The following is a 21,412-nucleotide window of genomic DNA, read 5'->3' on the forward strand; positions in this document are numbered from 1 at the left end:
TGTGTCTGTGTGTGATGTAGATTATGTTTAATATTTTAATTACTTATTACTATTATAATTAATAATAAAAATATAAAAAATGCTATAAAAAAGGAAAAAAAAGGGGAAAAAAGATAAATAATAATGTATGAATGTGTTGATTGTGTTTATTATTTTGAAGTAGTATAGGCTAGAATTAGTTTTTTTTATTTTTTCTTTTTTAAAAAACAATCAAAAACAGAAAAAAAAATGTACTACTATGCTGTACTACTGCTGCTGAAAAAATCACACACCACTGTCTGTTGTTTTGATTTTTTTTTTTGTTTTTTTTTTACAAATGTAATGTACCCCATGCATCTGAAAATAAAATTTTGGATCTTGCCAGAGGGGTAAACTATACTTTTGAGAAGCACTGCCATTGCATTTTATGTTTAAGTATACAATCCACGTCATGTGCAAATAATTTGTAGTCTTCTATACAGTATGTTGAGCATCTAGTCTAAATAACCAGTTTTCAGAAGGACATGACAACACATAGCTGTAAAACTACTCATAAAACATAACATGGTTGAGGAAGCTTTTTTTGTGACTGAGAAATTTATTTCTCAGTATCAGTAGAATATCAGTAAAGTGGTATATTCATGGGCCCTGTTTGGTTCATTTTGTGCTGCAGGAAAGCTGCCAAAACAGGTTAGTTGGGGATTCCCCATAGCCATGACTGGGGATCTTGACAGTCAGACATCCCTTTCTTTATCTCTAAGAGTCCAGAAACTTCTTGCTCTCTTGAGTGTGCCTGACAGGTCTCAAAAAGTTGTTATTAGTGAGGAATCAACACTGAATTTGGCTGTTTCTAGTGGGGATCTGCAGGGCTCAGTACTAGGGCCGACACTAGTCAACATTTTCATCAGTGATCTGGAAGTAAATATAAAACCACTGCTGATGACATTTGCAGATGGCACAAAGATTGGCAGAATGGTAAATAAAAATGAGGACAGAGCGGTCATACAGAGTGATCTGGATCATTTGATAAGCTGAGCCCATTCACACAAAATGTGTTTTAATACAGCCAAAAGCATCTCTCCTATAAGTACATTAGAGATTATGAGGCGCTCAGATATTATGGCAATGGAAGCCATATAAGAAAGATAGAGATAGAAAACATAGTTGTGGCATAATCAAATTGTCCATTTCCTGCTGTGCAATGCTAAGAATGGCCCGAAGCTCTAGAGATAAAGCATAAAATGGTTTAGCTTTTATTACCAAAATCTTAATAGCCTGAGACTTTACAAATGCAAAGGCAAGGTTCCTTCAGACTTTCCAATATATATACACATTTCATTTTCCAGTCTTGGAAACTAATTGGTGACATTTTAGATCCTGTGCCATTACAGAAGAACCTCAACTCAACTATTCTTCTCATTAGAGCTTTTGAAACATATTTATTGTTCATTTTCCCCCAGTGCTATCATCTCTCCCTCTCCTTTTTTGTGGAACAGTATTTGAAATGTAGAAATGGTGATATCTGTCAATGATAGAAAAGGACAGGGACTTTTCTTGTATAGTACATGCACTCTGAAGTGATGACAGCATTCTCACTTTTTCCCTTGACAAGGGATGATTGAATTTTTATTTACGTTGTATTCTGAAACTTGTTTCATGCTTCACCAGACATTTTGAATTTAGATTGATGTTACTTTCATTCTACTATCCACTTTCTTAGTGATATAACTAATGTAAACATGATGATTAATAACATAATTAATAGCTGGTTAGTTGTTCTGATTATGTACATAATCAACACTATAAAAGCAACTCATGGGCACAATAAGTTTCATGAGGTACCATGCAAACTGAACCATCCATCACAATTTATGGTTACACTTTATTTCAGAACATTTATACAGGTAATACAGAGAGATGCTGTTGTCGTCATTAATCAAGTGATCTTGAAATAAAGTGCACAGATAGTTATCTTCCAGCCCTGTTTGTGTTTTCTTCATCAAGCGAGACAGCTAGGGAGGTGACAGATGTGAAGTGAGCCATTGCCTACATGGAGTTATCCAGTGCCATTGAAATAAAAGTACGATTCTAGATAATGTCAAACTCCTAACTAACCATCTGAGTTGCATGAAATTCCTTCTGTTAAATTCAAAGATTTGCCACAGCAGTTTCTTTGAGAATCCTCTTAATCATTTAATCACAACAGGCTGTGAATCCTCTAATCTTCTTTAGAAAACTCTCTAAGGGGAAGTCTACCTCAATACCGAGCACACAGAACTCAGGCTCAGGTACCAGATTAAAATGTGAATAAGATTTTATTTTAATTACTAATTTTGCAGCATGAACCATGTGAGAGAAAGTCAAAAGAACATATAAAGTATCAATTAACTATTTTTTTTTAAAAACTTCCTTTAATGTCAATGCAAAGAAGTTTAATTGCATTGAATATTTACTCTGATCTCATTTTAAATAAAGACATAATCATTTAAAAAACTAATTACCAAAGAACAAGTACACCATCTTATGAGAAGCAGCAAGTTACAGGATTATCTCACTTAACTTATTCATACATCTGGTACTGTTGTGTCATGGGGGCTTTCCTATTCGTGAGTGATTAAGTCTGCTCTATCTGGGGGAATCTTCAACTTACCTCAGGAATTATTAAAGAACTGGGCCTGAAACAGCTGAAACACTTATACTCATAAATTACTGTGTGTATAAGTAAATGGTTATGAGTACAGAATTTCCAGGAAATTGTATTGTCACCAGATTATAATTAGAATGTATGGTTCAGAGCTGGATAGAGTTGACTAGTATAGGAAGACTAATTCTTCTTTTGAATGTACATGTATCATTTTCTATTAACATTCAGTTTGTGAAAGATGTTCCTGATGAGGCGCCTCATTACTGATGACACTTCTGCAGTGCAGGCTTCACGTTCTTTCTCGATGCTGCCCATGCTATTGATAACAGAGCTGAGGTAGGTGAAATATCAGACAAACTTGAGGGGGTGATCACCCACTCACATGCTAGAAGCCACTACATGTTCCAAATTGTCAACCAGAATAAATTTATTTTTACCCCAATTAATTTTCAGGACGATTTTGGTTGCTGAGCTTTTGAGGGCTTTAAATGCTGCAACAAGTTCGTTCATTGAGTTGATAACTTGCGCTATGTCATTGGCAAAATCGATGTCGATAAGGTTCTTACTATTAAGGCATATGCCTAAAATGCATTTACTTAGTGTCAAGCACGTAGTCTATGATGGCATTGAAGAGCTCAGGGGTGGCAACACATTCTTGTTGAACACCTGACCTACTTCAGAAGAAGGTATTTTTTTCCATTTACAAGAATGCAGCTTGAGGGTCATCATATAAGAGATGGAACACCCTACAGAGCTTGTCAAGGAGGCCTGCAAGTTTCAAGATCAACCAAAGAGATTCACTGGCACCTGTGTCAAATGCAGTCTTGATATCCATGAATGCAAAGTGAACGGGGTGTGTGAATTCTCATGCCTTCTCAATAAAGATGACACAATGTGAAGATTTACTTTGCCATGGAATGGCTGGGAGTGTGGCCAGCTTGTTGTGGTCTTCTCTTGCTCCTTAAAATATCAGTGGCATGGGCCAACAAGACACATGCCAAAAATTTCCCTGGGATAGATAAGTAATGCTGTGAGAGTTACAGTAGTCTTGTTTGCTGCCTTTATGTTTCCAAAGTGGTTCTGGCTGCATTTCCTTAAGCTGGGAGAGAGAGGCATTGAGATAAAGGGGCCGGGTGGGAAGAGGGTTGGAACCTGGAATAGGGGGTCAGACCTGGGTTTCCCTTCCCACTGCCCCCAAGCCACCAGCAAAGTGGTGTAAACCCTGAGAAGGGGGACAGGGCTTGTTTGGAAGCCCAAGTGAAGGGCTGAATTTAAAGGGCCCAGAGCCTGGGGCTGAAGATCCTGGTGAGGGCAGATAAAGTTTTGTTGGACTCTTTGCTACCCCAGAAGGGGTTTGTTTTGATTGTCTGACCCAGCTGGAGGGCCAAGCTACTGAAGACTCACCAAGTGAGGTTGATAAACTACAGGGGGATTGAAGAAGCAGGAAAAGGACTGCAGTATGAGACACAGCAGCATGAGGCTTTCAAGAGATGAGTGCACCCTGTTATGCCATCTGTGAGAAGTCTGGTGTAAGTGACTTTCCCAGCATCACACAGTAACTCTGTGGCAGAGGCAGAGAGATTCCAGGGCAGCATTCAACTACCTAAACCCCTGCCATGTTCACCATGCACATTCCAAGTTCCACAACAAATGAGGTGGGAGTGCTAAAGACAACAGCCTCATTCATTACAGAGCCTTGATTCATCCTTAGAACAGATGCAGGCTTGGCACTGAATGAGGCAGTTCTCCCTGACCTCCTTGTCTCTCTGTTCCAGTGTCTCCCCATATCTCCAGCTCCTCCTTCCTAACTCCACATCTCAGTTCCCTCCCCCAGTCTCCTCAGCCCAGCCTTTCCCATCTCTCTTCCTCCCATCCTGATTCTTCATCCCAGTCCCCAACCTGGTTCCTCATCCGTCTCCCTCTTCGCATTCCAGTCGGATAGCTTCCTCCTTCTCCTCACTGCCTGAGTGCCAGCATGGGGAGCACTGGAGAGTCAGTTTGCCTCCTCTCAGTTCCTGTGTTTGGTCCCATAGCATCCCTGGCTGCCAGGAAGGAACAACTGGAGGGAAAGTTCTGCTCAGGCCCTGCAGCCCCGGGCTACTACATGCTTGGCGCAGGTGGAATCTTCAGAGTTTAGCTGCCAAATGCTAGCAACTTTCTTTATTTAAGCATATGTGAACTGACATTTTTCAGAGGCTCATAACTTGGCCAGATTTGGGCAAGTTTTCATAAGGCTAGCCAAAGGCACTCACACACCCCGACACAAAGGCCACCTCGTCAAATTCCAAGTCCCTGCTAAAAAGTATAGAGGAGCTAGATCTTCTCAACAAAATAATGAAAAGAATCTTAAAACCAACGTGGGCAAAACAATGTTGGTTTTTTTGTTAACTTTTTTCTGAGAAATGGCTCAAATGTTTTGCTGAAATTTTCCAAAATAATTCAGCCTGAGGTAGACAGCTGGCATAGAAACTTTCAGCCCAAATGGCTAAAGTTTGAAGCTATAAGTATCCGAAAACAATGTCTTATAATGAAAAGTGTCAGGTAACGTTAACTATAGGTGTGCTATATGCATTACTTATAATGGAATCATCAGTTTGCATTTAACTAATTTAAAATGAGCATTGTAAATAGATGTTTCTTGAGATTTAGCAAGAGCGTTGCATTGTATGAACTGAGTGACCTACATATTTTTTACATAATATCACTAACAAGGTTAAATCTTTTTGTTGGTGATTTTTTAAAACAAATAACCTGACAGATTAATAGAAGAATTGAATATTTTGGGCAAAGTTCATAATTCTTGTTTCACATAATGGTATCTTTCTTAGTTTTACTGTCCTTTATGTTGGTATCATGCAAAATGTTATATCAGTGAAAGACTTTATACAGAATACTTATAATTAAAGAAGTAAATCAGCACCACAGTATGAGGAACTATAGGACTCCAACACTCTTACAGAGTCTAAAATAAGAATTATTAACCACTTATTTACCTAGATTATGTTTATGACTAAATCTTAGTATAAAACCATACCAAGAAATTAAAAAAGAATACAGCCTTTCACAGACTGTACAATTAAATGTTTGTGCTTTTACTGCATTTAGTCTTCACTGAAAATCTCTCTGTGTTACTCTTTCAATTGTAAGCTTGCTACCACCTTGTCCCGCAGGGTGAAATCCATTAAATAACATAGACTACTGCTTCCTGCAATACCGATGGGATTTTAAGGCTCTAGGTCTATATGTCTCAGTTCTGACCCTTGTAGTTTAATCCATTTTGGAACAGATGGTGCATCAGTATTTTTCTATTTAATTTACAACTACACAATTTATCCACTGCAATAAATCAACTTTAGCAACTGAAAGTGACAGTCCCTGAAAGGTCTATGCAGGGAGAATATAAGTGATAAGAAAGATGTTTGGAATTTTTCCTTCCTCCTACATAAATGAAAAATATTTGAACAGGAGCGGAAAACATATGCGAGGGCTTTCCTTTGTCTATGATTGTTGCTGGGCAGACTCTGAGGTTGCCTTGGCTCCTCCTCCCTGAGCTGCCAGCAGACAGAGCTCCAGGAATCTCCTTGGGGGTTACACTTGGATTACATCTTCTATGCTGCATCACTGTCTCTCACTGGCTGAGCTGCTGGAGTGGGACCATTTCAACATGGTGTGGGCTTTCCATCTGCTCTGGAGCATTGCTACTTGGTAAGCCCTGCATTGGGATATGTTAGGATTGCTGGAGGCAAGGGCTCCAGGCTCCATTCTCGCTTCTCATCAGATACCGTGAGGTAAATACAGTAGTATCTTTAGTTGTGCTGGGTGAGTTTAAAGGTTCTTATACCACATCATTACTATAGTGCAGATACCACACAAGTGCCTCCCAAAGCTAACAATAAACATGGTGACTAATATTGGTTAAGTCAGCTTTTCTCTCATGTTTAGATTTTAAATTATTTTTTAAAATACAATCTGCTGCTGCTGCTACTGTGTTGGGAAGGTGGGAAAGCCCCCTTGGTTACATAACACAGCAACAGCTCAATGTTGTTTATTGGATAAGACAGAGGAGAGGGAGGAAAGGTTTTGTGGAGGAGGCACACTATGTTTCTCTTCCAGCTTGAGCAATAGATACAGCTGGGAGCCGAGGCTTTAGAAAACCCTACTGAAGGGGCCACAGAGCACAGAAGACTTTAAAATTGCTACAGCCATTTAAATACTGAGGAGACTATGGATATAGGGGTGGGAAGCAGGGTTCTCTCTTCCTTTGGATTCAAACAGGAACGGGAAGAGACACAAGGCCAATCTTCTATATTTTTATTTTTGGTTGTGTTTTTTAAACAAACCTTGGAGGGGTGGGGAAGAAGGTTTGGGCTTGGGATATTCATCAGAGCCAGGGAAAGGTGAAGGTCGGTGAAAACACAATTTTTCAATCTTTAAAGTTGCCTCTTGCATTCTGATCAAGACACAAATAAGTTTAATATTCAAATGAAAATTTGGAGCTAAACCCCCCTTTTTAGGTGTATTCATCAGAGCCGAATTAGGAACTCAGTTATATCAAAAATTCATTAGTTCATGATACCTCAACTTTTATATCCAGAATCAGCAACCCCAAATTATCACAAATCATGAGTCAAGTCCCAAAAGCTCATGATTGCTTAAAAAACATGAGACTTTAAAATATAATATACTTTGGGTGCTTTTTGCCTGCTGTGTTTTTGAGCCTGTTTAGTGCAGTCAGATCATATTTTACAGCTCTTTTTTCCTGCAACCACAAAGGCTAGATTCTTTCTTTAAAAAAAAAAAAAAAAGCTAAGATTCCCTCCTAATCACCTAACACCAGGATCTGGACTAAAATGACCAACTCATTTCACCTAGACCACTGCACAGCTATCAGATGTTAATGACTTTCAGTTGATTTGCTCAGTCAGTTAAAGATGAGGGTGCCAATCTTATTACCAACCACTTGAGACCTCAAATCCCCCATAATTAAGTAAACATGTTTTCATAAAGTCAGTGTACCTAGGTAATACTAAATATGTATTAGTAGCTGAGACGCCATCATATGATTGGGTGCAATCTATAAATCATGTACTGATTAAATCTGCAAGTCTACATTTCAGCAACTGGCTATCAGTGTTTGTTTGCTGTTCTTTTCTGTCTCCTTTTTACTACTGAGTTGTCATTTTCAGCTCAGAGAGCCAGATCCACAAAAGAGTTAAGCATTCCAGTATCTAACTTACAGGTGCCTATCAACTGAGTGGAAGCCTAGGTTAGGTACATAGAGTCCCTACAAAATGCATGGAGAGACACAGGCACTCAAGAATGGGAACCACAAAATCTAGTATGCTAGGTAGGGAGCCTCCTAAGATAGCCAACAGCAGATGCTGGGGAGAGGAGAGTCCTAAATCCTACTCCCTTTTGGTAGTTGAAGGAAGAGACCTCCCTTATAACCTTTAGTCCAGTGGTTAGGGCACTCCAGTTCAATTCCCCCTTCTGCTGAATGAGGAGAAGGTATGTGGACACAGGTTCTCCACCTCCAAGTGATCAGCCTAGCCATTGTTCTTCAGGATACTCTGCTATGGCACTCATCTGAGTGGTAGGAAAACCCATGTTCAGATTCCTGCTCCTCATCAGGCAGATTGTGGAATTGAATGGGGTCTCCCACACCCCACGTGGGTGTGTAACTACTGGACTAAAGGTTATAAGGGAGTCCTTCTCTCCAGGCTGTTCTGTGTGGAGGACCCTGCAAATGAGCTGGGTGGAGCACTGCTTATCTTCACCTAGTTTGAGGATTGTGCTGGGGCTTGGGCATGAGATAGAGGCAGCAGTACTCATGCCCAGAGGCAGAATTTATGTACTTGGAGATCCCCACTGTGAAAATGTAGGTATCAGATGAATTTAGGCACCTCCAGGATTAGGCAGCTGCTGAGCAGGGATTTTGAGGATCTCATTGGTGCCTAAATTTTGGATTTAGGTATCTAAGTCCTTTTGTGGACCTAGGTCTTAGTGATTGTGGAGGACAAAAATCAAATTCTCTCAGGAGGAAGCAATGGAATAAGGGAAGCTCCTCTTGATAAGTTCCACATCCCTGTAAACTATACTCAGGTGAGTTGCAAAAAAATAAACACATTATCTTCCTGGTAAGCAGTCCACATAACTTCTCAATCATGCAACTGACCAGTTAACTGATTTGAGAAAAATCAAAGGGCTCATCTACACCAGAAAGCTGCAGTGGCTTAATTTAAATCTGTTTAAAAATCTTTTTGTTAAGTGGGGCAAAGTTGCATGTAGATACTCTTACTTTGTAAACACATTTTTTAGCTTTAGTTGGTAAAGAATAGACTTCAGCTAATCAATATAAAGCAAGCCACCCTTAAACTGAAATAAGTGTCTACACAGGGTTGTGCATCTGTTTAGCTAAACTGATTTAAAACAACATATCTTTAATTGAACCTGTGCAAGTTTGCATGTAGACCATGTTATTACCACTTCTGACATGTACTGATTATTAAAACTATTTCACTGACAGTTTGTTATTGGGGGGGATGTTCTAGCGGATTACCTGATTAAGTAGTATTTGAGTTAAAATTTTTCTGCATAACTTTGGACAAGTCATGTAACTTTGTGCCTCAGTTTCCCCATATGTATAATGAGACATTAGTAAAGTGCTATCTGAATTTAAATGTTAAATATAGTCCTTGGAGAAATTGCTAGGACTATATCTCAGGGCTTCCTGGCTTTGGTTCTCTGCCAAATCCTCTAGATTATGTAGTTTTTAAGGGCTCTTGATATTCAATCTTTTTTCAAAATTCACTATAACAGCTGTATTCAAAAGCAACTTTTAATGCTTTGGAGTGTTTCAGTGTGAATAATTTTCAGTCCCCGAAACTTCTCAGACAGATTCTTGAGAGGGTGAGAACATGAAAAATAAATGTGTCAAATTTTGTGCGAGTTTTTGCATAAATATTTTCCTGATTTTTTCCCTTTTCCCCTCCTCCCCCAGCTGTAGTCACATCCTTAATCAGATTTAAATAACCATAGCCACACACACTTATTAAGTGTAACAGATTTTAAAAAAACCCATTAAACTGTCATGACATGCTCATGTATTTCTTTTCCATTCATTTCTGCATAGTAGGGTTTCTGTGAACAAACCATGTTTTCTCGTTTAACCAGCCTCCATAACCTATTACAATCATTCATTATAGACAAAATCCACTATTGCCAACATACACAAAGACATCAGTTGCTTTGATCAAAAAGTTGTGAAACTAACTGGAGTGAGGCTAAGGAGTCAGGGGCGGCTCTAGCTACTTCGCTGCCCCAAGCACGGCAGCATGCCGCGGGGGGTGCTTTGCCGGTCACCGGTCCCGCAGCTCCAGTGGACCTGCCGCAGACGTGACTGCGGATGCTCCACCGAAGCCGCGGGACCAGCGGACCCTCCGCAGGCACGCCTGCGGCAGGTCCACCGGAGCCGCCTGCTGCCCTCCCGGCGACCGGCAGAGCGCCCCCCGCGGCATGCCGCCCCAAGCACGCGCTTGGCGTGCTGGGGCCTGGAGCCGCCCCTGTAAGGAGTGGTGAGGCTTGCATTTGTAAAACCAGTTCTGTTGGGTTTTGGTTTGGCAAGCCAGTGATAGTTTGGAACCAGTTTCCATGTTATCATAAACCATCAAGATTCTGGTTATGTCACATCTTGCATTAGACAAATCAAGGCCCCTGTCCTGCAAGCTGCTCTGCATGGTCAGATCCTCCACCTGCATGGAGTCCCACTGGTGTCAATGGGGCTGCACATGAGCTAAAAGATCTGCCAGCATGGAATAGCTTGCAGGATTTGAGCCCAAGGTTTTTAAAAATGTTACTAGACAGATTTTGATTTTTGCAAAACCTGAATCATGGAAGGTGTGTTTAAAATTGCATTTCATTTTATCTGAAGAGTCTAGATTCAGGGGATGAGCTACCTGATGAACTCATGTCCCTCTCTAGACATAAATGAACAATAGTAGGAAGCTACTAAAGAGAGCTTCTAAAGTTCTGTTTACACACGTGTCTCTTTCATTCACCTGTCATGTACAGTCCAGCATGTAGATTGTGAGCTCTCTGGGGCAGGGTATGTATTATTTGTGTATGTAGCACTTACACCAATGACCCTTGACTGGAGTTTCTAAATGCTCCTATTAGACAAATAATAAACCTATAACAACTTAGTATACAAGAAAGATGAGAAAGGAAATACACTAACACTTTATCTAGGGTCTCCTTGCATTCTGTCCATATCCCTCCATTTCAGGGACTCCCTGCATCAACTCTCCCAACCCACTCCCTCAGGCCGGGGGCTCTGTGTGTCCTCTGTGACCTGCCCCCTTACAGTTCTCCCCACTATGCCAGGGGTATGTGTGGCCTCCCATTCTCCAATTTCCTCCATGCCAGGGGGTCTGTCTTACCCCATTGTTAGAGCCTTGCAAATCTGCGGATACCTGCTTTATATCTCTGGATGTCTGTGAATTGGATGTGGATACAACTTTGGATTCATGCAGGGCTCTACCCCCTTTCCCAGATCTGCGTGCCTCCCTCCTCCCATACCAGGATCCTGCATTTTCTCCTGCCCATGGCACATCTCTTTGCTCCCTCATTCCCCCCGCCCCCAGGTCCCTGTATGTCCTTCCTTGTTTCTGGGTCTTCCTTCGTCCCTCCTGAGGCCCTACTTTCTCCTCCTCACCTCCACTCCAGGTCCCTGTTTCCATGCTCACCCATCCAGTTCCCCTCTTAGATCCCTGCTTTTTCTTCCCCACCACCCCCAGGCTCCTGCTTTTTCCCTACTGCCAACTCCAGTCTCTACCCACACTCTTGCCCCTAACCTGGGGAAGCCCTTCCCCCCAGGTCCCCACTCTCCCCCTCTACAAGCCTGAAGGGTTGCCCCCCGTCCAGATTTTCTCAGGATCATCTATTTTTTCTAAGTTGGGGGTCTCAGGAAATTACTAAGTCTTCCCAGGACACTAAAAGTCCTGGTTTTGGTAAATCCATTCCCATGCCCTCTGCCTGCCTCTCCCTCCAGGTTTCCCTTCCATACAAGGGGCCTCCCATGGTATGATCCCCTGCAGGCAGCACCCCACATGTTCTACTCTGAGGCAGGCTTCCTCTGGCCCCCAGGGCACAAACTTTTGGGACCAAACCAAGAGTAGCCCCTTTTACAGAGGGGAAACCCCAAGGGAAAGGCAGGCTGAGGGCAGGGAAATGGGAGATACCAAACCCAGGACTTTTAATATCTTGGGAAGACTTAGTGATTTCCTGGGACACCAACTTAAAAAAAGTCCTGAAAAAACCTGGACAGGTGGCAAAGAGCTTCTCCTTGGGCCTGGCTCAGTGTGTGTGGGGCAGTGGGGCCCATCGATGGCTTCACGAGGGAAAGCTGGGCCAGGTCTGGGTATGGGGGGCCCATAGGGGTGCTGGAACAATTTTTATAGTGGGGGTGCTGATGATGGAAACCATCTATTTGGTGTTTGTTATTACAACTTCAAGCCAGAGAGTGTGGCAGCTGCCCTAGTTCCAGCACCACAGGGGGCCCATTGATGTTTTAGTGCTCTCCCTTCATGCTCCTTGGTGTGTCACCATTTGAAATGTTAGAAGGATGTGGAAGGAGTGAGTGGCACCAAACCCCACCCTCCCATGGAGGCCCAGACAGCCCTTCCCCATGCCCTGGTTTTCTGTATCTTGGATTTTCTGGTGTCCCAATTTACACCAGATTCAGTAGAGTTGTGCCCATTGGTCCCTAGATCATTCACTAAAATCTTGGCATAGATCAGACGCAGCATTCCAAAGTTAATGCATTACAAACAAAAATATCACCGAGTGTTAGACCTTGTTTTGCTCGGCCAGTTATAAGTTTTCTGCAGTGGTTGTGGTTTTTATAAATCATTTTAAGGTCCTTGTTGCACGTTGAAAAAGACAAGTTCTAAATTCAAGTTTAAAATTGCTAAAACCAAAATGCAACATTTTTACATAGAAAATATGAAAAGGAGCAAAGATTAGATGCAACCTTTGCTGTGTGTGTATGTAATATTTGGCAATTTGGTTTTATTACGTACATAGTGTATATTCCATTTTAAAATGTCTCAGTGTGTCTATATACAGTAATCTTTAAATATTATTACAGCTGCAATTGTCTTGTTATTCCAAGACTTAACTGTCTTCTATTAGAAGTCTGATAAGATTCGGAATGCTAGACTGTTCTCCCTGTCCCTGCTGTGAAGAGACTGCATACAATTAGCCCCCCAAAAGAGATTGCCATATCTCAGCAAAAAGTTATTCCTAGAAACAACCCATTGTTTTGTTATAGGTGGGGTGAGAAACAATATATTAATGGACAACCCAGACTAGTACTGAATCCTTATCTGAATCATTAGGAAACAGACATTAAAAGTTTCAGTCACTGAGTCATCATTCAGCTACACAGCACATCGGTCATTCAAGTGTATCTCTCCTTTTCAGATATAATGCTTAGATGTTACTAAGGAATCTATGTCTGCCTACTAAGGAAGCTATGTCTGCCTACTCTTTATTAATGTCCATCACAATTTTTTTTTTATATTTCAAAATCAGAGTGCTGACATGCATAGCCCAAAACAGGTCATTTTTCTTGCTAGTGGACAATCAGCATCCATGGAAATTTCCAGGGGTGAATACTGTCACTGCTGGTAGCTAAGTGACTCATCCAACAGGATAATAAATTGATTTGTTCTTTCAGAAGAGATTCACAAAAAAGACAGGAAGTGCTGCATCATGAGTTGAAAGCTAATTTAATATAGATGAACTGGAAGGTATATACACTCATGACCCAATCCTGTAAATACTTACACTTGTGAGTAATTCTGCTGGCTTCAATGGGATTATGCCCATGACTTATGTTGTTCCTGTGTGTGTTTGCAGGACTGAGCCCTTAGACTGCAAGCTACTAGAGGAAAAAATCCTCTGTGCTCCCTCCCCCCTGCAATTTTCATATAGTATTGAATACACTGTCAGCGCTCTAACAATTTAAAAAAAATTTAAACCATCTCTAATGCAAGCATTTATTGATATGCTATAACCATAACAGTGCAGCCTTTGTGATACGTGGATTGTCTGGGGTCATGTGTGCCTCAGCCTTTACATACACAAAATGTAGCATCTGATCCATAATATGTCCATTCAGGACATTCCAACATGCATACTCATGACTTCTAATCCTCCAGAAGAGCAATCATCCCCTTATTATGCTTTGACTCTTAGTGGGTAATAAATAGATATTCTATGAAAAACAAAATATAGTGGGCAAAACAGGGCATACATACAGGAGTTAAGAAAAATCTACTTCACAGGCTGACTTTTCTCTCTTGTTAATTAAGCAGCATATGCTTTTATTGTTTCACAAGCATATTGCAATTATGTTAACCATGGTTACACAACTCAAAATGGAGCAGCAGGCCCATAATAACATTCAAAGCAATGGCACAATGAAGGCACTTTAGCTGGGTTTTCATAGTTGACCTGCTGATTCACATTTAAATTGCCAAGTTATTTATAAGATTTCCAATCATTCTAGTGGGAGTATTTGTGTCAAATATATTCTTTCTAGAGGAGTGTGCATTACTATTTTGCTCATTTATTCCTGGTCATTGTCCTAAGAGCTCTCTTGGTGAAAAACAGGAAATAGTTAATCTTCTCTATAAATAGCAGGTCAGGGAATGGCTGTTTCTTTGTATTCTGGATAGTTATGAAGTGTGATGAGTAAATGTAAGCAGGAGGAATTTTCACCTGGCTCTGAGAGCATATGCATAATGGTTATAGTTCAAGCATACTCCTTTTCCAAGATTTGCATTTATTTTTAACTTAAAAATGACAACAAAACATAAGTTGAAGCCTGAACTTTCTCCCAAGTTTGATTGTTCCTAGAGGGGTAAACTCTATCCCTGCCCCTGTTTCTCTCTTCTCAGACAAGCACATTCCAACCCTTTATATGCTGTCTGGAATCAATTTCTATCTGTTAACATGATTCAGGAAAAAAACCCACCTTTACATCTCTATACAGGGTTCAAGCACCTGACAGAAACAAATAATAAATGAGGAAAAGAGATGTGCATTTGGATTTCCAGACAAGTTATGTTACTGAAATGGGGTAATTCATTGGGGTTTTGTTAGCTGCTGAATCAGAACTCAAGCAGAGGTACTAAAGCAGGGGTTCTCAAACTGGGGGTCGGGACCCCTCTGGGGGTCATGAGGTTATTACATGGGGGTCGCGAGCTGTCAACCTCCACACCAAACCCCACTTTGCCTCCAGCATTTATAATGGTGTTAAATATATAAAATGTGTTTTTAATTTATAAGGAGAAAATTGCTCTTATCAGTGCTTGAATTGAGGGTGAGGTGGGTGGGAATAGCTAGATTAGCATACTGAGTGCAGGTGAAGTTATCAAAAGTGCATGATACTGAGAAATTCCATTTGTGGTGGCGTGCTGATGGTTGTCATAGAATTACATGAGATAACAGTAATATATTCAGGTTCTTGTATTGTGTCATTACCATGGTATCTGAGGGTCTAATAGAGAATTGTAATATAATAGGCTTGGAGTGATTAGATTTCCATTGATATTTGGAATTTGCAGAGCAAATTTGCTGTTTGAAAGCTTAGTTTGATTTAAGGTTATTTACTTTGTCAACATCACATTTTAAAATCTACAATCCATGTTAAAAGCTTTAATTCTTTTATATCTAAATGTCTACTGTCATTAAATAAATAATGGCTGACCCCCCACATAGTTTCCCACAACTGTGAAATATAAATAAAAATAGGGAAAAAAAAGCTTTAAAACCATACTTTTGTGCAATGGTGACAAGTGAAATTGATAAAAATAAAAAATGTTTATAGAAACATCCAATCTATCAAAATGAAAATTAAAAATTAAATTCTGCCAAGCCTAAATACAGGACACAGCAGCGCAAAGTTATTATCAGATGTCAAGAAGAAAAATCAATTATCTTTTATAGTAATTACTTACTTAGCATCATCATCTTTCCCACTGTTGGGCTGTTGACTCTGTTCCTGTATTATCCCAGTTGGTTCTGCTGACTTTTCAGTCTTTAGGGACACAGGTGACTTTGCTGGAGCTGTGTCTGCATCTGAAACAGACAGTAATGTTTAAAGCACTATTTTAGAACAGCTAATGAAAAAGGGCATCTTAGATTCTATTGCTGCTTTTATGGACAACTCCACAAGTTACATATTTGGGGGCCTCAGTTTTCTGAAGAACTTCCTGCATAAATTTGATTTAATACCAGTTACACCAAAAAGGGTGATGATGAGGGTATCCTGTGGAAGAGGTGTATAATAGGGGTTTATCAGTATAGATTTGTTGGCCGCTCTCAAAACAACAATGATCAGGTCAAACAAGGAGGACTCATGCAGTGTTATAGGATGGTTGTGTATATATATGACCATCAGATCATATAGTTTGAAAAATCCAGGATGGTAAAACAAAGAGAAGATTCCACCTGACTTCTTTGCTTTTGTATGGTGCACATTAGGGAAAATTCATACGAAAGCATTTTGTTCTTAATTTAATCTTCTCTGGCCTTAGTCTGCACAACAGACCTGCCTGTCTCTGAAATGTCACCTAAAAATGTGTACATGTAGAGCTTTTTGGCTTTTAAAGAAAAACGGAATTTACAATTCTCTTAGTTTTAAAAGGAAATTGGAGCTAAAATTTGCCTTTATGTATGCATATTGTAAGTCCCCCTGACCTTTATCCTATGTCATTCCTTTCTCTAATTAGTCTTAGTTGATATTTTAATTTTCATACTGAAAAATCATCTGCCAATGGGCACAATCCCAATCTTAATAAATACTGTAACTGTAATATGATAGGGAAAAAGCCTGGCAGCTAGATCATAACAAATCTGGAGCCTTTCTTGTGTATATACTGTATTTCAATTTTAAGATGCAAAGGAGTTGAGAAAAAAAGTCAATCCACACATAACCTTTAGATAAAATAAGATTACTTTTATGATTAATGTTAATCGCTGTGTACAAGAGTTGGGTTCATTAGTATGGCTTTGCCGAGGTGCACAGCCATTCACTGCCGTGAACTGTTCAGTTGCCAAGTCACAAAGCCATTGTTTGCTATAGTATATAGTACAGAAAAGCAGGCCAGTTTGGTGACTATAAAAACTCAAGCTGAACTAGACCACAGTGTGACATTATAGGGCCGGCTCCAGGCACCAGCTTATCAAGCAGGTGCTTGGGGCAGCAAGTCGGAAGTGGGGCGGCACTTTCAGGGATTCAGCGGCAATTTGGTGGAGGGTCCCTCACTCCCGCTTGGAGCAAAGGACCTCCCGCTGGATTGCCACAGATTGCGATCGCGGCTTTTTTTTTGGCTGCTTGGGGCAGCAAAACCCCTGGAGCTGGCCCTGGTCACATTAACTGGTCAGCAAACCTCATCTTAACAGGAGAGGAGACTGGGATACCACAGCTGTACACAAGGCAGCTTAATTTAATAGATAATTTTAAAACCTACATTCACAATTTAACAAGCAAGGAGAAAAACAATGCATGAATTCTAAACAAAGTCAAAGAAGTTACTCTCTGAGCTGCTACCTATGGGTTCTCTTAGGTCCAGATCCATAAGAGGATTTAGGTATCTCAGTCTCAGTTTTATACACCACTGTGATCCACAACCCCCCCCCACTCAGCTGCTACCTCAGCCTGCAGACATCTAAACTCACTTGACGCCTAAACTTTTGCTGTAAAAGCTCTGTAAGCACCTCAGTTTTTGCATCAGGGCATGCATGCATGCTGCTGCCTCACTCTTGGCATCCAAATGCCTAAACCTCAGTGCGAGCCCAAACCAGGGGAATATAGGTGTTCCTCTGCCTTTCTTGTCTGCAGGGCCTGATCAGTAGGCATAGTCAGAGGCTGCCTAACTCCACACACAATCCCTGGAGAAGGGGATGACCTCTCTTTATAATCCAATGGTTATTGCACTCACCCAGGCTCTGGAAGATCCTAGTTCAATTCCCACTGGTATTCCCCACATGTCAGGTAAATCCCCTAACCACTGGGGTACTCTGATATAGGAATCTCTCAGTATCTCTTGTTGAAGCTGTTCCTCTTCAATTGGGCCAGAGAGTGAGAATCAGTCTGTAATCTAGTGGTTAGGGCACTAACTAGAGAGCTGGGAAACCCCTCTTCAAGTCTCCTCCTCAGGCAGAGTGAAGAACTGAACTGAGATCTCATGCATTCTGGGTAAGTCCACTAACCTGTGGGCTAAGGCAGGTTCTGCTCCCTGTGGCTGTTTTGTGTGGAGTCAGCCCGGCACCTAATGTCTCACTAGAAATAAGTTCCTGGCTGTGAATTATAAGCTGAAACAGGCATCTCCCTGCAGCCTGAATTTAGGGGCGGAACTCTGTGAACCCTCCTTTCTGCAGCGGTTAGCTCAGGCCGCACCCTACCTAGCATGTTTGCTTTTGTGGATGTTTTTAGGGGCCAGATTTTTAAAGGTATTTAGATACCTACTGGAATTTTCAAAAGCACCTAGATGCCTACAACTCATTAATTTCAATGGGTGTTAGGTGCCTAGATGCCTTTGAAAATCCTACTAGGTGACTAAATAATTTTTTTAAAATCTGGCCCTAGATGCCTATTTCTCCCCATGCATTGTATAGGGATCTTAGGTGTCTAACTCAGGCTTTGTGGATCCCATTAGTGTTTCAGTGATTTTTTTAAGCACCTAAACATCCCTTTGTGGATCTAGGCTTCAGTTACAGGTCTTCCTGTGAATGCTGAAGAAGTGGCGGGCCAGGGGACTGAAATGTATCTTCCCCCATGCAGAGGCACAACTTACATGCAACAAAGCTCACAAAAAGTAAGAAACAAATTGGAATAAGCCAAACTTATTTAACTGAAATTCATAGATTCCAAGGCCAGAAGGGACCATTGTGATCATCTAATCTTACCTCCTGTATAATACAGGTTATAGAACCAGGGGCGGCTCCAGGGCCCAGCACGCCAAGCATGTGCTTGGGGTGGCATGCTGCGGGGGGCGCTCTGCTGGTTGCCGGGAGGGCGGCAGGCGGCTCCGGTGGACCTGCCGCAGGCTGCCTGCGGAGGGTCCGCTGGTCCCACGGCTTCGGTGGAGCATCTGCAGGCACGTCTGCGGCAGGTCCACTGGAGCTGCGGGACCAGCGGACTCTCCACAGGCACATCTGCAGGAGGGTCACCAGAGCCGCGGGACCGGCGACCGGCAGAGCGCCCCCCGCGGCATGCTGCCATGCTTGGGGCGGCAAAATAGCTAGAGCCGCCCCTGTATAGAACTTCCTTAAAATAATTGCCAGAGCAGATCTTTTAGAAAACATCCAACCAGGATTAAAAATTTGTCAGGGATGGAGAATCCACCATGATCCTTTGTAAATTGTTCCAATGGTTAGTTACTCTCACTGTTAAAAACTTACACCTGTTTTCCAGTCTGAATTTTCCTTTCAGCCATTAGATTGCAATATCTTTCTCTGCTAGATTGGAGAGCCTATTATTAAATATTCGTTCCCAAGAAGGTAATAACAGACTATAACTAAGTCAACCCTTAACATTCTCTTTGTTAAGCTAAATAGATATAGTGATTGAGCTCTTTGAATCTAAGGCAGGTTTTCTATCTCTCTAATAATTCTTGTGGCTCTTCCCTGAACCCTCTCCAACTTATCAACATCCTTCTTAAACTGTGGACACTAGAACTGGACACAGTGTTCTAGCAGCAGTTAGCCAGTTGTTAATCTCTTTAATGTGAGCATATTCTTGTGGGAACATGACAGACTCCATCGCCAGACTTCTTCTATCACCATTAGGTTCAAATTTCTGAGACTTTTTCAAAAATAAAACCTATCATCCAAAATTTCTTCTGAACGTATTAAATACAATCCAAAGGATGTTTGTTTATTTTTATCATGGAGCACACATGACTTCTGGGGACAACTCCATTCATGCTAATGACACATATATTAAAATAGACTCAGCTACATAGCTGCTAGGGACTTTTCTGTCCAAGTTTAATTTAATTTAATGGAAAATAGCTAATTTGTCTAAAAGAAAATTGACATTTCCCACAGAAATTTCCCTTAAAAAATCAAACCTCTGAAAATTTTAGCTAGTTAACAAAATCCTGAAATTTTGATGAATGCTTCCCATTCCCCCACTTTCACCTAAACTTTTTGTGTGAAGGGAAGGGGTGGGTAGGTTGAGCCGTGGGGAAATGGACATTTCCAAAACAGCTCTACTCAATAGTTTTGGTTTGGTCTCCTAAAACAAACAGAAAAACTGTTTGTATGGATTAATGTTTAGAACTTTGGCCTCTGGACATGAGCCCAAGTATTTCCAGAACAAGTGAACTTATGGCATTAGGTTATAATGTCTATACTGTACTCAGTTCAAGGGTTGTGTCTTGCACTATTAAAGGTGCTGTCATTGGGACAATCTGTTAAACCAAGGTTCTTTCTGCTCATGTCTTTCGGAAATTCCAGACAGACTAATAATCTCATGATACCTCTTGCAAGGAGGTAGAAATAACCCTTGTAACCTAGTTACCATTCCTCCTTCCAATAAAACTTAACAAAACCAGCTGCCAGATAAGCTATATGTTCATCCCTTTCCCAGCCCCTGGTGCTCAAGGCAAGCCAAGACTGAGTGCATTAGACTCTCTGTATTCCCGGTTCTCTTTCGGTAGGGTTGCTAGGTGTCCAGTTTTTGACCGGGACACTTGGTCAAAAAGGGACCCTGGCAGCTCTGGTCAGCACCGCTGACTGGACCATTAAAAGTCTGGTTGGCACGGGGCTGGTAGGCTCCCTACCTGGCTCCGCACAGCTCCCTGGAAGTGGCAAAATGTCCCTTAGCTCCTAGGCGGAGGGATGGCCACGGGGTCTCCTTGAGCTGCCCGAGGTGAGCGCCACACAGAGGCTGCACCCCAAAACCCCTCCTGCACCACTGCCCCAGCCCTGAGCCCCATCCCGCACTGAAACTACCTCCCAGAACCCACAGCCCCTCCCACGCCCCAACCTCCTGCCCCGAGCCCCCTCCCGCACCCAAACTCTCTCCTGGCACCCACACCCCAAAACCCCTCCTGCACCCCAACCCCCTGACCCAGCTTGGAACCTCTTCCCGCACTCCAAATCCCTCAGACTTAGCCAAGATCTCCCTCCCACACACTCAACCCCTCATTTTTGGCCCCATCCAGAGCCCACATTCCCAGTCCAGAGCCCCTACCTCTCCCACACCCCAACCCCCTGCCTCAGCCTGGAGGTGTGCAATTAGAAAGTTGGCAACCCTATCTATTGGCCATGCAAAAAGGGCTACATTAGAGCTGCCACAGGCCTGCTCTCACTTACAGTAGGGGGCCAGATAAATCTGTGACTGCCCCAGAATACAGGAAGCATAAAGGTGTCTTAAAAGTGAGCTCAGGAATGGAAGAACTCAGAATCAGACACTTATGTCCCTGAGTGTCAGCTGTTGCTGAGTGAGTTAATAGAAGCTGCATTTGTAGGGCTCTGTGTTTGTCACGGAGGTCACAGATTACATGATTTTCCACAACCTCCATGACTTCTGCAGCGGCTAGTGCGGCTGACCCCAGGGATGCCCAAGCATCTGGGGCCAGCTGTTTAGGTGGCCCCAGGGTCAGCCACACCGGCCGCTGCTGCAGCTGTCCCCCAGATGCTCCCCCAGCAGCGCTCCTCTCAACAGTGTCCCCCCTGCCCCCAGAATTTAGTCAGAGGTATTTAGAGTAT

General features: G+C 41.9%; 1 protein-coding gene across 1 annotated transcript in view; it reads right to left on the reverse strand.

The window, feature by feature from the left end:
* The window catches only part of CNGB3 (cyclic nucleotide gated channel subunit beta 3), a 99,939-nt gene that overhangs the window by 62,596 nt on the left and 15,931 nt on the right, over nt 1-21,412 (reverse strand). Inside the window, exon 3 of the mRNA XM_039525156.1 lies at nt 15,649-15,769. Coding sequence (XP_039381090.1) covers nt 15,649-15,769 — 121 coding nt within the window. The remainder of the gene's footprint in view (nt 1-15,648; nt 15,770-21,412) is intronic.

Source organism: Mauremys reevesii, linkage group 2 (assembly GCF_016161935.1).
Source record: "Mauremys reevesii isolate NIE-2019 linkage group 2, ASM1616193v1, whole genome shotgun sequence".
NCBI classification, from domain to species: Eukaryota; Metazoa; Chordata; order Testudines; family Geoemydidae; genus Mauremys; species Mauremys reevesii.